General features: G+C 42.1%; 1 protein-coding gene across 5 annotated transcripts in view; it reads right to left on the bottom strand.

The window, feature by feature from the left end:
• Positions 1-623: 623 nt before the first annotated feature.
• Positions 624-15,292, bottom strand: part of LOC125000284 (protein bicaudal D homolog 1-like) — a 36,615-nt gene continuing 21,946 nt past the window's right edge. For 4 of the 5 annotated variants that reach the window (XM_047575721.1, XM_047575722.1, XM_047575723.1 and 1 more), the window contains exons 7-11: positions 15,026-15,204; positions 12,980-13,370; positions 12,095-12,289; positions 11,435-11,586; positions 9,013-11,001 (exon numbers count right to left, since the gene is read on the bottom strand). In XM_047575721.1, coding sequence (XP_047431677.1) covers positions 9,981-11,001; positions 11,435-11,586; positions 12,095-12,289; positions 12,980-13,370; positions 15,026-15,204 — 1,938 coding nt within the window. In that variant the 3' untranslated portion in view covers positions 9,013-9,980. Of the gene's footprint in view, positions 3,275-4,437; positions 4,522-9,012; positions 11,002-11,434; positions 11,587-12,094; positions 12,290-12,979; positions 13,371-15,025; positions 15,205-15,292 lie in introns of those variants that run through there. The other variant, XM_047575725.1, reaches the window with a different exon arrangement.

Here is a 15,292-nt window from a genome sequence, read left to right as displayed (position 1 = left end):
TCAAATAACTTAGCGTCGACACTTTGACTCTGGTGTTTTGTGGATTCATAAAAAAAAAACAAAAAAAAAACAAAAAAAAAGATCACTTTTTTGTAAGGACTTGTGAACTCCCTTGTGCATCCACTGCAGTGAGTCACTAATCCATATACATGTGCTCCCTCTAGTGGTTAATATGTTGAACCTACGGACAGACTGAGTGAATAATAATCCCACATGTTCTATTCTGCCCCACAACTGAGACCAGAACACCCAGTATGCCTCTACAGAGAAAATACGTCCAAGAAACACTTCTGAGTTCCAGAACTTGTTTTTTGTGTTGTTTTGTTGTTGATGTTGTTGTTGTTGTTTTTTTTGATTGTCCTATTCAGAGGTTCTAACAATTTCAAGAAAGATGGAACATGTCTCTGCCGGCCATCATGCATTATGGTTGTTGCCTGTCTCTAAGCATTTTTAACTAAAAAAAAAAAAAAGGATCTTAGGGTCTGTTCAGCTTTGTGTTGCTGTGTTTCTCACCAGAATACATCTCTGTACTTAAAAAGGCAAGTTTCCAAAACTACTTGGTGTCAAAGTGGGATCCAGTTGTGCAGCCATCACGAAGGATATATTGGACACACACAAAAAAGAAAAGAGTATGAGTAATTTATTTCTGATTTGAAAGGGAGGATTCTGGGCAGCCATTTCTGAAACATACATATTGCAACAATATTGCTTATTAATACAGATCTTCACATCTTCACATAGCTGTGTTGTATCAGGTGAAGGAGGTTAACAAAGAGCGAGAAAAATTATTTCTAATTCCACTTTTCTTTGTAACTTCACCGTTTCTGCATACTATTCTTTTTTCTTGCTTCTATATTCTCACCCAGCGTGGCCTGTATCTGAACATTACATTGGAGGCATTCATTCATTGTTTGCTTTGTAACAAAGTCTGAAATCTTTGATTCCCTAACAGTCTTAAATGGAATACAGATTTATGATGCAATTACTTGTCATTTTCAATTATTACACATTATTGTTCTCTCCGGACTCCAGCTTATATCCAGTACTGTCCTGCTGGCTTCAACTTTTGGCAGTTGAGCATGGTGCAATGAGTGAGTGAGCATTACTGGAGTGATAACCAATGTCCCATTTCGTTGCAGAAGAGCAGAGGAGCATTGCTGTTATCACTGCATCAGAGGTTATACATCCAAGCACTGTCATCAGAACAATTAGGAAAACTACATTCGATATGATGAACTGTCAAACACAGCAGGTATTTGGAATGCATTGCTTACTTTGTGCTTATTCTTATGGAAGCCCATTTCCACCAGCGTGATGAGGAAAAAAAGCATCCTTTAAATGTTTTTGATGAGCAAGATTAGCTTTTTTCTAAATTTGGAAATATTTGTAATTAATCAAAATGGTGCTGAAAATCAAATCAGTATTCCAGTATTCAAAAAAAAACAAACAAAAAAAAAACAAGATGGTGGCTACTTTGGTAAGATGGCTGTGACATCAATTTTAAAAACTTTTTTTTATTGAAGGCTTGGACTCAAAATGCATGTATTTTGACGCGACAACATCAATGGTACCAATTAAAAAATCACTAGCTTTCAAGGTAGTGACCATTTGTGACACAAATTTGCTGGTTTCTGTTGTAATTTGTTCCAAGATTACTTTTCAATTGGATAAAGTAGTAGTCCAAGGTCCAAACTTCCTTTTGATGCACATTAATGTGCATGTTGTAATCAATCTCAGTTGTACGAGAGTGATGTCAAAGCATGGGGCTCAGTGTCAGCTGAGTAGTGTACTCGCTGTAGTTCCAGTACCAAATGGAAAGCCATTATAACTGACAACAAGAGTGCGCTTTGCAGGGTTCAAACTGAACACTGCGACATTATATCAATGCGCTGAATGAGACCAAAGGAGAACACATTCTAACATATCACATGCAACCAACATTGTGGCAGGCTTAATCACTTGCAACCATGGTAAGGCTGATACCTGAAACTTCCTGCATACCCTACACGTGGCTGAACAAAGAACAAATTTGTCTTGTCTCCGACACAGATATTCCTGGTGATAGAATGGTAAATGGACTTGTAGTAGCTTTCTCTCTATTATGTGATGTCTCCAAAACCATTCAAATCTGAAAGTTCCTTTTGGTAATGGTCTTATCCAGTTCCCTCTGTTGCTTTGCATACTGTATAGGTCTATGCATATGTAGATATTTAATTTCAGAGTTTTATATGGATACACAAATATAATTTAAAACAGGCTACACCGATCAGGCATTACATTATGACCACCTGCCTAATATTGTGTAGGTCTCTTTTGTGCCTCCTCAGAGAACGGACATGGGCCTTCTGAGGGCGTCCTGTAGTGTCTGGCAACACAATGCTGCTAGTGGGGGGCTTTAATGTCCTATGGGTTGAGGGGAGGGGCCTCCGTGGATCATCCCACAGATACTTGATCAGTATGGGATCTAGTGAATATGATGGCCAGGTCAACACCTGTCTGTGTCAGGCTGCATCCTGCTGGGGATGGCTGCTGCCATCAAAGAGTGTCATTGCTATGGGGTGGGGTTGTCTGGTCTGGTCTAGGTGGGTGATACATTTCTAAGTAACTTCCACACGAATGCTAAGTTCAAAGGTTTCCCAGTAGAACATCGTATTGTCACAAGATGTGGTGGTCGTCAGTGGTTTTAATATTGTGGCTGATCGGTGTATATATGTTCTTTGTTTAATGAAAAAACAGCCGCAATGTCCAGGACGTGACGCATGTAGAAGGACTGTGTGAGTTAAAAAGAAGCAGCAACTTTTGGAATATCAAAAGTTAAAAACTAGAGATGCACATGCTTAATGAAATACACACAATGGTTAATATACTGTTTGAGATATGCATAAAATATCTGAGGACCAAATGACACACAATAACCACAGGGAATCACACAAATACAATCTGATGATTGAAAACACACAGAATTATGCACTGATACATAGATAATAGGTATTGAGAGCAGTAGGTTCATGTCGCTCTGTTGGCAGTAGCAACTGTCAAAGTAGACTATCACTTCTGATTCCCCGAAGAAAAGTAAATGTGAGCCAGGCATGCCCTGTAAAGGCCTTGAGGGACAGTTTTCAGTTCGGCTTAATATGCTGAGCAAGTCTTCAAGGTTGAGAGGTCGGGATCAGGGGTAGTTTTCTACAGAGATGGAGGACCCAGAAGAGAGCCAGAGAGTAGGCACTCAGGGCAGATGTTTGCGTAGCAATCCAAGAGGACTGACATACTGCTGCTGAGGATTAGAAAGCACAGTTTACCTCCAATGTGAAACACTTGAGTTAAGCGGTTTTTCATAACCCATTATGTACAGCAGCCATCTGTGGAATAGCATAGTAAGGTGTGGTGTCTGCATTCAAAGTAGTTCACAACCCTCACAACTCTCTAAACTAATCCTCAGTGTCTTTTGATAATACTATAGCAGCTAGCCTGTTTGGATTATATCAGTTTGGTATATCTTGATCAGAATATTTCTCTATTCGTCTTTGTAAAACATTCAGATGTGTCAAACTGTGATGACATATGGTTACAACTCCCTGTGCCGTTGGGAAAGTTTCTACTTTCAGCATTGTAATCTATAAACCATCCTTTAATGTCAATCTGAGCATACATTCTGCAAACTTCCAGGAGAAGAAGGAGAACAAACAGTGGCTAATGCGGCAAATGTTAGCTGCAGGTAGGCAAGCATGCAAGAGCCAGCTTTGTTTTTACATTTCTTCAAAACAGCTGTGTGCAATCACTAAGGCTTATGCTAGCTGTGTCCGGTCAGTAAATCCTAATACTGTGAGGGGCCTGTTTGTTAAACTTGTTTACTGTTTCTACCATTGACTATACAAAGATGATGGAACAGCTCCTCAAAAGTGAAGGCAAAGCGAGTAGAGCTCCCTCTGGTGTCTGGATGCAGTACAGGTCATAAGTTCCACACTAAAATACAAATAAAGTAAGTTATGGTTTCTCTAATTTTAGGAAGGTAATATAACACTAATGCATACTCAAGTGTTAGTAATGTGACACTACAGAAACAAGATAGCGCCAGTTTGGCCAATGCAAGGAAGCAGGGATGCATTGTTCATATTTATATACAGCCTATGGTGTGTACACATGTTAAATAAAAAAAAAAGGCAGGCGTGGAGGATTTATAGTTGATTAAAGGCACTTGACCAACCTATCACTGCTGAAAAATAATTACTTTCTCAATGAGCAAATTATGATATAATGTGTTATTTACTTTTTTTTTGAAAAATAACCACCCAGTCACGGGCAATTTACAGGTAATGGAGGCAAATTAAGAGGGCCGTTGCTTTAGACCTTCATTCTATTGAGCACTTTTTATACAATCAGAGAGGTTCTTGTAGGGTAAGCTGACAGGTTCTGCGGAGGGCAGAGAAATTCCGTTACCTGGGATGTGAACTGAGGAGGCCCAGACCCTCAGCTGTGGGGAGGATACGAGGAACGGCACTGTGGTAGAAGGCTACTGACGATCTGCAAGAGACTAACACTGTTAGATAAACACTGCGACACATTTATAGAGATTTAAACACTTAAAATAATGAAGGCTTATCCAAAGAAGATTTCAAGGACTAAACACTTACCCACATACCAGTGAGTTAAAAACTCGACTGAGAAGTTAAAACTGTGGAACTACTGTCAGTGCAGCAAATTGAACAAAACACGACACATGTTGTATTCATTCTTAAATATTTACAATATATATTAACATAACACTGTACAGTTAAAGCTTTAAAATACTTGATGTGTACACGTGCATATAAAGTGGTCAGAAAGCAGACAGGCATTGGAAACATTCAGTGGTATGACATTTAACAGTCTTGGACGGGATGAGCTCAGAGATGCAGATTGCTGTATCCAAGCACTGAACTCCCAGCTCAGTCCCAGTAAAGAAAAACTGTGGTTGTTAGTGTATCCGTATGGCAAAGTCAGGGCTGGGGTGGGTGACACAAGGCCACTATCTCTGGTTAAGCAGGTTTCGACAAAAAAATCGGACTTAATTTCATTCGATGATTTGGGCTGCTCATGTTTGCACTGTGAAAATCATCACAGATGTACTTAATGAATCCAAACCAAACATGGCTGTCAATTCATTCCAATTAATGCTACTGGAGCTCAACTTCGCTGCTACAGTTTAAGCATGGTGTTACTCAAACTCCAGAGGAGACGCCACTCCTCTTCTTCATTTCTGCAAGTGCCAGCATTGAGTAGTGCTGCACCAACTATGAAGCACAGTGCATTAATAGAAAGCAGAAGACCAAATGTCACCTCAGGAGTTAGCTGTTGTTCTCGTAGATTCTGTATTTCAGTCTAGTATAAAGCAGTATAAATCAATAGAGGCTGCATTACCAACTTGGCAAAATAACTTTAACATAGTTGGGTGTACTAAAGTAAAGGTAAGGTTTCTAGGTTATCTAGATAATGGTAGCTGCCTTTACATTTTCTTGACTTAAGCTCTTCCAAGTTGCTGACTGGATGTGAACTAAAGAAGAGGGACTGTCATGGCTTTTTTTTTTTTTTACACATTCATGTATGACAAAGGGACTTGGTCATCGACATATCACATTTGAAATCCCTCATGAACATTGCCAGCCACAAACAGCAGTCAAATTTGACTAATCAGCAACCCCCAAGTTACTGAACCTTGAAAAAATGCTACATTCTTAACAGGGATTCTTCAGTTACTTTTGCTCTGGGAAATTTCCTGTGATGGAAACACACCTCATAATATGATTCCTCTGACCACTACTTGTATGAAATGTCTCTATGGCACGTTTCTCAGTTATATATTTATATAACTCATGAACAGTATTTTTGAATAATTCCTATATCAATCAAACAAAGCTGTATTTCCGTGTGCGTACCATGGGGCAGAAAACACCATTTGACAGACTTCATGTTGTCTCTTGTTAGTTGGAGATTTTGCATTTGCTTGCTGGTCGTGGAGAACACATGAGTTGCTTGTGTCACTGTGTGTTCATCTGAGTGAGCAGAGTGGGGGGGTCACAGAGAGGAGATTGTACTAGTTTCCTTCTTTAACCTCAATCAGAAAACAAGCCACACACATACCAAATCCTAATACTCCTTCTGCCTGATTCCACTTTAGTTTCACCTCGGTTTTGCCTCAGCTAATTAAAAGTCGGTTTGTGAGTTTGACATGAAACTGAAGGTAAAGTTCCATGACATGGTCAATGGTCATAATGATCTGTCTGGGACACAATTCACCTTTACATTTATGAAGGGTGTACTACCCAAGTAGCCATTATTTTTTGCTTAGTGCTTACTGAAAAATAAAGAAATGGATTATGACATAATGTTCTGCACCGCTGTCTGTCTGAACGTGGGCATTTTGTAACAGGGAGGAAGGTTGTCTTGCTGTTAGCAACCTGTAAAATAGTGAAAATGCATACCAAAGTCAACCAAATAAATAAATAAATCGTTAATAAAATAACTGACTGAGAAAGCAGCGCTACCATTTTAGCCAAATATACCTTCTGTGCTGAGAAGCATCCAGTTGGCCCTTGTGGACCCTTATTGAATATAAACCATGCTGCTACCAAGTTCACCTTAAGTCTTGCAACGTCTCAGTCTGTCTCAGCTTTGTGGTCATAAACACATCTTTATATAATATAAACACAAAAAAGTTATTCAAACTAAGTGCTGGCAATGGATTCCTCCAGACACAATTATCCAGAAATGCAGGATCCACCTGGTTAATAACATACAACTCATAAAAAGCCACACTAAAACATAAGTCAGTCTTTTGAACCAGATATAATTCAAAACAATGGAAACGATAAAAAAAGATGAATCTGTCTTTATCGTTATCTTTTATGTTACATAGTTACTTTTAATGGGTCAGATATTTCTTGACCATCATAGTAATTGAGATTTTGTCTTTTACTAGATCTATCTTGGGGGTATCCAGTAATATTTTCTTTCGTAATATTTTTCTTGTGTGTTTATGAGGTCAATAAAATGCTCTTTTAATACAGCCTGACATAACAACACATGAGGACAAGATGTGGGCCCTTCGTGACAAAAATTACTTGCATAGGAGCCAATCAGTAATCTGATCTGCCTGTCAAATGAGTTTATGCCCCAAACTGCACATAGAAAAACGCTGTGAGTAGTAGGCTTGTGTGCATCCATTTACAGCATTTGACCACAACAGTCAATGGACAACAGTGATAGTCTGACTCCTCACAATATGGAAAGATGAACATAAAAACAAAGAAAAGTAATGATTAAAGGTCCCAGTGATAGAAAAGAGCAGAAAGTGTAAGGCTGAAGGGGACATGGGGAAGTCATTTTCAAATCTGTATTTTTAGACAGTATTCAGAAAAAAAAAAAAAGAAAATCTACTGACATTCCATGTATAGTCTGAAAAAAGCGTTGTCCACCCCTGTAAAAACAATACAGGCCAAAGACGAACACATAAAAAACAGCATTTTAGCCTGAGGTACAGGTTTGGAAATAAATAGATAAAGGAAGCACATTGAGGAAAAGGTTTGTATGTCCAGGCAAAGACAATCAGTCAGAGAAGGTCGCTTGTTATTAGGCTACACCGTGAAGGTACTGTACAGTATGTAGTAGATACTTTAAGGCACACACAGACACAGGGAATACGGTATCATGTGTGCTGAATTGGTAGAATTTCAAATGTGATCCATGGTTTAAAGGATGTGAAACATTTTAAGAAATAAGCGGGTGTCAACCCAGGTCAATCACAACAAAGTAAATATACATGGAGGCTAGTTTGGTAGATGTACACATACTGGACAATGGATAAATAAAAGGTTCTGGAAAGTGGATTTTCAGCCTGTTTTTGTTCAGACTGCAATTACGACCACTACAATTTATATAAGAGATAAGAGGGATTTCTCTTAGCTGCTCTCTCCTTCTTAACAGAAAGAAACATGTCAACAAACTAATGAGAAAAAGGCCATCTAAGCCTGAATACAATCAAACAATAATTCTAACTTAGCAAATTAAAACAGCAGTATGAAGAGACCATCAGTCTAATCTAGGCTACACCAAGCCAGGACACCCAGATAAAAAGTCTGCTTTTGTGACTGTGGGTAACACACACATATATCTTAGAACTCGTTCCACTCGACAAGAGCTAAACCCTAACACTCAATCTATCTGTTCTCTCGTTCAATGACACATCTTGCTTGTGGTGCCACTTCTGGTTTGGTTGTACACTCATTCCTGGTGGAATGAGGTGTGTCACGTTCCCTGAGTTTGGTGCAGTGCTGTGAGAAAGACTTCACAGAGATCGAAAACAAATCAGTTCTGTTACCAGTACTACTAATGTATCAGTAACTGCCAGTCAGCCACGATGGGGGTGAGTCAGAACAACCTTCTATCATTCCCTCTCATTGTTGTGCGAATAGAAAGTGTAGATTTTTTTTTAATATTGACAAAAATTTGTCTCTACATCATGTGGCCATCTTTTCAGTAGTATGATTAGAGGTCTATGAATTGAATTTCAGGTCTGATAGTGATTGTGGTGCATTTCCATTAAATGATGAGTAAATTGTTTAGCTTTATTACAATAATTTAATAAAAAAAATACATCAATGACTGAGACACACATGTAGCTCTCTTGTTGCTACAGTGACTAGGCTATGGGATTAAGCTGATCTGGGCTTCTGCCTTGTTTGAGTACACTCTTGTCTTCCTTCTCTGTTTTTCCTCTGCCATGCCTTTCCAAACAACCTACACTTACATTATGTAAGATAAATCATAATTCATATGAAAAGCAAAGGAAGTCTGCAGAATAAGAGCATCCAAGCGTGAGCGGGCATAGCTGAGTATTGCTTTATAGGAGCAAACCACTTGGTGGTGCTAGAGGTGGACAAAATTAGCTAAAGACTGATGCAACAACCCTGGATGAAGAGAGCATTTAACAATGAGGTGCACAAGCCAATTCTTGATTCCAGGAGGGGGGGGGGGGGGGGGGGGGGGGGGGGGGGGGGTACCCAGTGCTTGACCATCACTCTTCATCCACAGCTGTCTAAAACACAATCCGCGTATGCATTCGTTAAGTATAGACAACTAAAGGAATCAGTATGCTTCGAACAGCGGTTGTCAAATGCAAATTATGGTTGTGAGGCAACAGTCAACCAGCGGTGATTGACCAGATGTGGCAGATAGCTGCAGGCTCTTTTTTTTTTTAAATTCTCCAAAGAACTACTAGATTTACAAAGTGCCACAACATAAATTCTTTTGGGGAGAACGCTCTTCTCTTCCACCCTTCTTTAGGACTAGTGACCCCACCTTTGAGTGTAAGGCCATCTGCCTATGGGAATATCTCACTTGAGACAGCTTACTTCATTTGAATCATACTGATCCCTCAAGCATCCAAAAACTTATAGATAAAATAAAAAATATGTGGTTTACAGTGTTTGTGTATACATTTTATGAGACTCACTACCATTTAAAACAGTTTGGATATTACATTGAATATAGAAGATGCTTTTCAGTGACACTTGAGTGTCGCGATGAATTTATGTGCCAAGTGTGGAGTCAGTGTCCCAGTGTCTCTGTGTTTTTAAACACATCATGCATGTGTGGTCTCGACCTGAAAAACCTATATGCTAAAAACTCTCATTAAAAAGTCCCTATTAACGTCGTCCTGTGGACCAGTCAGCAGTCTCAGAATAAAAGGAAGGCAGGGTCGCTTGTGCTCCTTATGTCAAATCCCTGAGCAAAGTCACTGAACATTCAAAACCCAGTGGCCAAGGTTTAGGCACAGGAAAACAGGAAAGGGAAAACAGGAAACCACTATGTCCTCCACTCTGTGAGCCCCCACTCTCTCAGGTGACAAAAAGAGAAGGATGATAGGTGTTGAAGTTTTAGTGTCAATAAGGAGCCCGCAGGAGAAGCCTTCAATAGGCTTGTAGTAAAGGATTTACAGTATAAGGTCATTCCCGGGGCCGGTAAGAGCTGTAGTATCTGGGGTAGAGGGGAGTGTAGTGGCTGGAGTGACTGTAGGAGGTGGAGGTGCCAGAGCTGAGGTAGGAGCTAGAGGGAGCTAGAGCAGGAGAGGAGTAGGCAGAGGAATAGCTGTGAGAGGAGGAAGGGGAGTAAGAGGAGGAAGGAGAGGATGAAGAATGAGTGTAGAGGCCAGAGGAGCGTGTCATGCTGGACAGGGGCCGAGTTCGGGGTGAGGGACTCCACATGGAGCGCCTGAGCCCCAGGATAGGGGACCGATAGGGAGAGGAAGGGGTGGATCCTGACAGGGCCGATCTGGTGGTGGACGGGGGAGAGGTATGAGATTCTGGGGTGTAGAGCCTGGAGAAGCCTGAGCCACGAGGCAGAGAAGGGGCGATGTTGACACTGACGCTATGGGAGTCAACCACCAACGTCCGCGCCCCCAGTGTCCACTGGGAGTGGACCAGCCTCAGAGGGGTTGAGGGTGAGGTCTGTATCAAGGGAGAGCAGGGGGCCTCCAAAGACGGGGGACTCTCCGGCGCTGGAGGCCCGGCCAGTGAGGTGACCAGTGGTGATGTTGGACTACTAGTGGGTATGTGTGATGTAGGGGAGGTGAGAACTGAGGCTAGAGCAGCAGCGGCTGCACTGACTGCAGACGGGCTAACCGGGGCCAAGGGATCATCAAGAAGAAGCGACATAGGACTAGTGAGGCTTGTAGGGGGAAGGCTGCCAGGGGCTGCCGAGGCTGAAGTAGAGCCTTGGGCTTGGTTGTGGGCTGAAGCCAAGGATGATGGACTTACTTTGGGGGTTCTGGTCTTCCCACGGGTCAGCCTGCTCCCCCGGGTGCGATGGGACTGCTCTTGATCAAAAGCTAAATCCTCCAGGCGCTGGGTGAGGGCTAGCTTCTGCTGGATGGCCATCCGCAAGAGGGAGTTCAGAGTCTTCTTCTCGTCCTCCGCCGCAGCAAGCTGCCTTTGCATCTCATCCAGCTGGATCACATACTCGTCACACCTGTTGGAGGCAGAGGTATTGAAAGAGGAAAACGTGAAAGAAAATCCAAAAGGGAATGTAGAAGAGATCACGAGCCAGATGAAAATAGACAGGGTTTACCAGTTTAAAATTGGAAATTAATTTGATTTATATTTGCGACTGGGCAGACATGATTACCTTCAGAGCGCTAATATGTTTCCCCCCAGGTTGCAGCCTTTGTGCTAAGTTAAGTTGGTGACTGGCAGTAGCTTCATACTTACATTGCAGGCACTGACATAGTAATAAAACAGATTATACAAAAAATGTTTTGTCACCACAGTGACTAAAATGTTTTTCGATTAAAAGGTCTGTTGATTCCAGCATTGAGAGCCACCACTGCCAGCAAAGGGTTTCAGATTTACAGTCATTTGAGTCACTGGTAATATATAGAAATATTGGCTGTTTTGTCTCTGACCTGGTGGCAAACATGGCTCGGAGGGAGGAGAAGGTGGCAGCATCCTCTTTTAGGGCCTTCAGCTCGTTCCTCAGCTTTGTCATGGTGTCCGTCACCATAGATTTCTCCGCCTCATATTTGCTCTTAAGGTTGGCCAGAGCCACCTCTGCCGCCTGTTTGAACACACACACACCGAAATTATAAATTCTGTATAAAAAGTGAAAGCGCCCACTGTGTTGGTGCAGGCAATGTCAGGAAACAGCACAAAATGCGAGTCATCTTGGGATGAGCCCTACATAACCTTTGGAGGTTCCTTCTTATATCTGTGACCTAGACCTAGACCTTGTCTTATAAGTGACAAGGTGAAGCCGTTTATCCAACACCTGTTACCCGACTGGGACTGCCCCAAAACCGAGTTTCGCCGCACACAACACACGCAGAAAAAATATTTATATAAATGATGTAATCTCCATTTTCTTTTCGTTCGTGCTCTGATAAAGGCCACCGGGCCAAAACGTTAGCGGTGTGGTACTACAGACCTTTAAAGGTCTGATGGCTAAGACCTCTTTTGTTATGGTGCTAGGAACTGTTCACTAATAGCACAGTTAGCTCAGTCCCGGCCAACGCTTGAACAAGAGCCAATTTACACAAGATGAAGACATCTCATGTGTGCCCTCTCACCTGTTTGTTAGCCTTGAGAACCAGTCTGAGGGTAGCAATCTGTTCTGTTTTGGTGCTGAGTGAAGACTTGAGCTTCAGGATCTCCTCCATACAGCTCTCCCGGTCCTTGTCCAGCAGAGGGGCCAGTTCCCTGGCTGCAGCCCTCTGTCTAGACAGCTGCAGGGACCTGTCTACTGCCCGCTGGAGGTGCTTGACCTAGGGGAACAGAGGAGGGGAGATGAGACGAAGGTACAAAGAGACAAGAGGACAAAATATTTAATTTTGGAGGTATTTCAGAGTTAAAGGGACAGGAGAGAAAAGAAGAAAGGAAGAAAGCAGGGGACATGATGAGTGAGGCTATGAAGAATTCAGCCATGTATGAGTGAATAAAATACAAGTAAAGAATAGGAAGGAAGAAGAGCAACAAGAACACACAGATGAAAAAGGAAACCACTGTCATATCTTGTCACATCTCAGACAGGAGATTAATAGAGAGAGGACGGACAGGCAGCAATGGTAGAAAATATTCAATTTCAGTTCAACTCTATTCATGTAGCATCAATAACAATTAACCACCAATCTGTAAAACAGTGTTTATAGAACCCAGCCTGAAACCTCCAAAGCAAGCACTAAAGCGAAAGGTGGAAGGGAAAATTTTGAATTAGAAGAAAGCTTGCTCATATGGAGGAACCCATCTGCTTGAGGCCAGCTGGGTAGAGACACAAAAACAGAGAATGACGAGAAAAGAGGAGGAGAGAGCAACAGGAGGACTGAGATGATTCATATATCTGTCATACATACAAAGTAAAAGTAGATAAATAGGACAATCTGGTAGAAAGGTTTAAGTTTAAGAGAGGATAGGACAAAAGTGAATTCCAGTAACACCAACATGAGACCAATTTCTACCTGTTCTCTGATGATGGCGTTGAGGTTGTAGATGTTCATGGGCTCCCTGCGCAGTTCACCAACTGGCTCCAGGGCAGGCGATGATGAGGATGATGATGATGAAGAGGCACTGATGCTCGGCGAGCGAGTAGGAGGCGTGGAGGGCAGCAGGCTCGGCTCAGACGGCACCTGAAGGCCCTCCCTGTCTACTTCCTTCTCCTCTCTTCCTCCCTCCCCCGATAAAGGCTCTTTGGATGGGGACTCCGAGGGGCTCCGCGAGTCCGCTGGACTCGAGGTTGCTGAGGAGACTGCGGCCAGCCGCCTGGCCAGGCGTGGTGTGAGGAGAACTTTGCTGTTGTCCGAAGACATGGCTTTGAGACTGGCACAGAGGCCCCTGAGGCCCCTGCCTTGTCTAAAAGAAAGACAAAGTGAACATTTAACACCTTTAGGGAGTTGGCTGCACGTTACTCATAGAAAAAACATTGATTATCTTAACAATGGACCATGCCAAGGACCAAGGGTCTACACAATGAATCATCTGTTTTCATCTCACCCTATCCTCTTTTCTGACACCAACTACCTTCATGTCCTCCTTCACTACATCTCTAAACCTTCTTCCTCCTGGCTGGCAGCTCTAACCTCAGCATCCTTCCATCAATATATTCACTCTCCCTCCTCTGAACATGTCCAAACCATCTCAACCTGGCCTCTCTAACTTTATTTCAGCTGTCCCTCTAATGTACTCATTCCTGTTCCTATCCATCCCGGTCACACCCAGAGAAAACCTCAACATCCTCAGCTCTGCTACCTCTAGCTCTTCCTCCAGGCTCTAAACCACACAACATCACTGATCTCGCCACTGTCCTGTAAACTATTCTGTGTTAGACGCAGAAGAAATGTGCATTGTCTCTGTATATTTTAAACCAATAAACAAACAAAAAATTGGCGAGGGTTGTGAGACAGTCCCAGTCAGTGGTGAGTCCCCACCATGAACCAGGTAACAGGGTGTTGGATACATGGCAGCTTCACCTTGCCACAAAAAATTGAGGTCTAGGTCACAGATACAAGAAGGAACCTCCAAAGGTTTTGTAGGGCTAGTACGACAATAAATATATATTCATATTAGATAGGTGGTCATAATATTTTGCTTCATTAGAGGCATTTTGTTACTGGAAAAAATGAAAATGCATTATGTTGCATATTTACTTATATTTATTTAAATATTTACTTAAATTAGCAACCAGTCAGCACCGTCCCATCACGGTTCATAATATAACTTTGTACCAAAAGATGGGTACATCTAGCATCCCGTCTGAACGCAGTCCAAGAAGAAGAAAAAGAATCTGAGTGCATTTTTTTCTTTTATACAGTCCTGTCTCAGGATGGAAGTGAGTGTACGCTCCATATCTTTTTTAAAACAGCTGAGGCATCTTTTAGCTATTATTTGGCAGGAGTTATTAAGAGTTAGGGAGAAAGGAATTCCGCCCCTCTGATCCTCATGGTATACTCAGACATTTTGGTCCATGGGCCAATACATGTTCTGTCCTCACTGGAAGGCAGCTCATTTCCAGGGCAACTCTATATGTGCTTCTTCAGACCTTGCATTAAGATCCAATCTGGGCGATCTGTACGCATGTACCTAAAGCTGGTCACCTGCGATCGGATCACCCAGATTGGATTTTAATGCAAGGTCTGAACAAGCCTTCCGACTCCGACTTATACAACAGCAAAATGGCCATTGTGGCACCCTACAAGTTACATGATGTATGCTCCAACAATCAGTCATTCAGTAATTCATATGTAACTTCTTAAGTTATGAGGGCTATATGAAACATAAAGGTCAGAAGGTCTGAATGTAAGATAAGAATGTAATGATTCGCAGTGGGGAAAGGATAAATGAGGTTTATTTCTCATATACAGTATGTGACTACCGTAGCAAACTGAAAATTCTCCTACAAGAAACAGAGATATGAATAATAACAATAATAAGTAGAAAAATAGACAGGAAAAAAAAAATGCCTTTTTTTACTCGTGCACCTCATGTGTCATACTAGTAAACAGTCATACCTGTAGTAGTCCAGCATGACTCGGTTGGGCGTCTCATTGTTGCACATGCAGACGTGGTGGTATAGCTGGGCAAGCTCCTCACTCAGGGTCACCAGCTCATCCTGAGCTGCGTTCAGCGCACCCTGGCTTTCACTGGCTGCTGACTGAGCAGCCTGCAACTTCAGCTCCAAGGTAGCGATCTGAGAAGGGAAGAGAGAAGAGGAGAGGAAAAAAGAAGAGAGGAGAGGATGAAGGAGAAGAGACATTTTATCTCTGTTCATTCTCTAA

Source organism: Mugil cephalus, chromosome 22, assembly GCF_022458985.1.
Source record: "Mugil cephalus isolate CIBA_MC_2020 chromosome 22, CIBA_Mcephalus_1.1, whole genome shotgun sequence".
NCBI lineage: Eukaryota > Metazoa > Chordata > Actinopteri > Mugiliformes > Mugilidae > Mugil > Mugil cephalus.
Note: the sequence above shows the minus strand (reverse complement) of the source record. Positions and strands in the feature narration are given on the sequence as shown.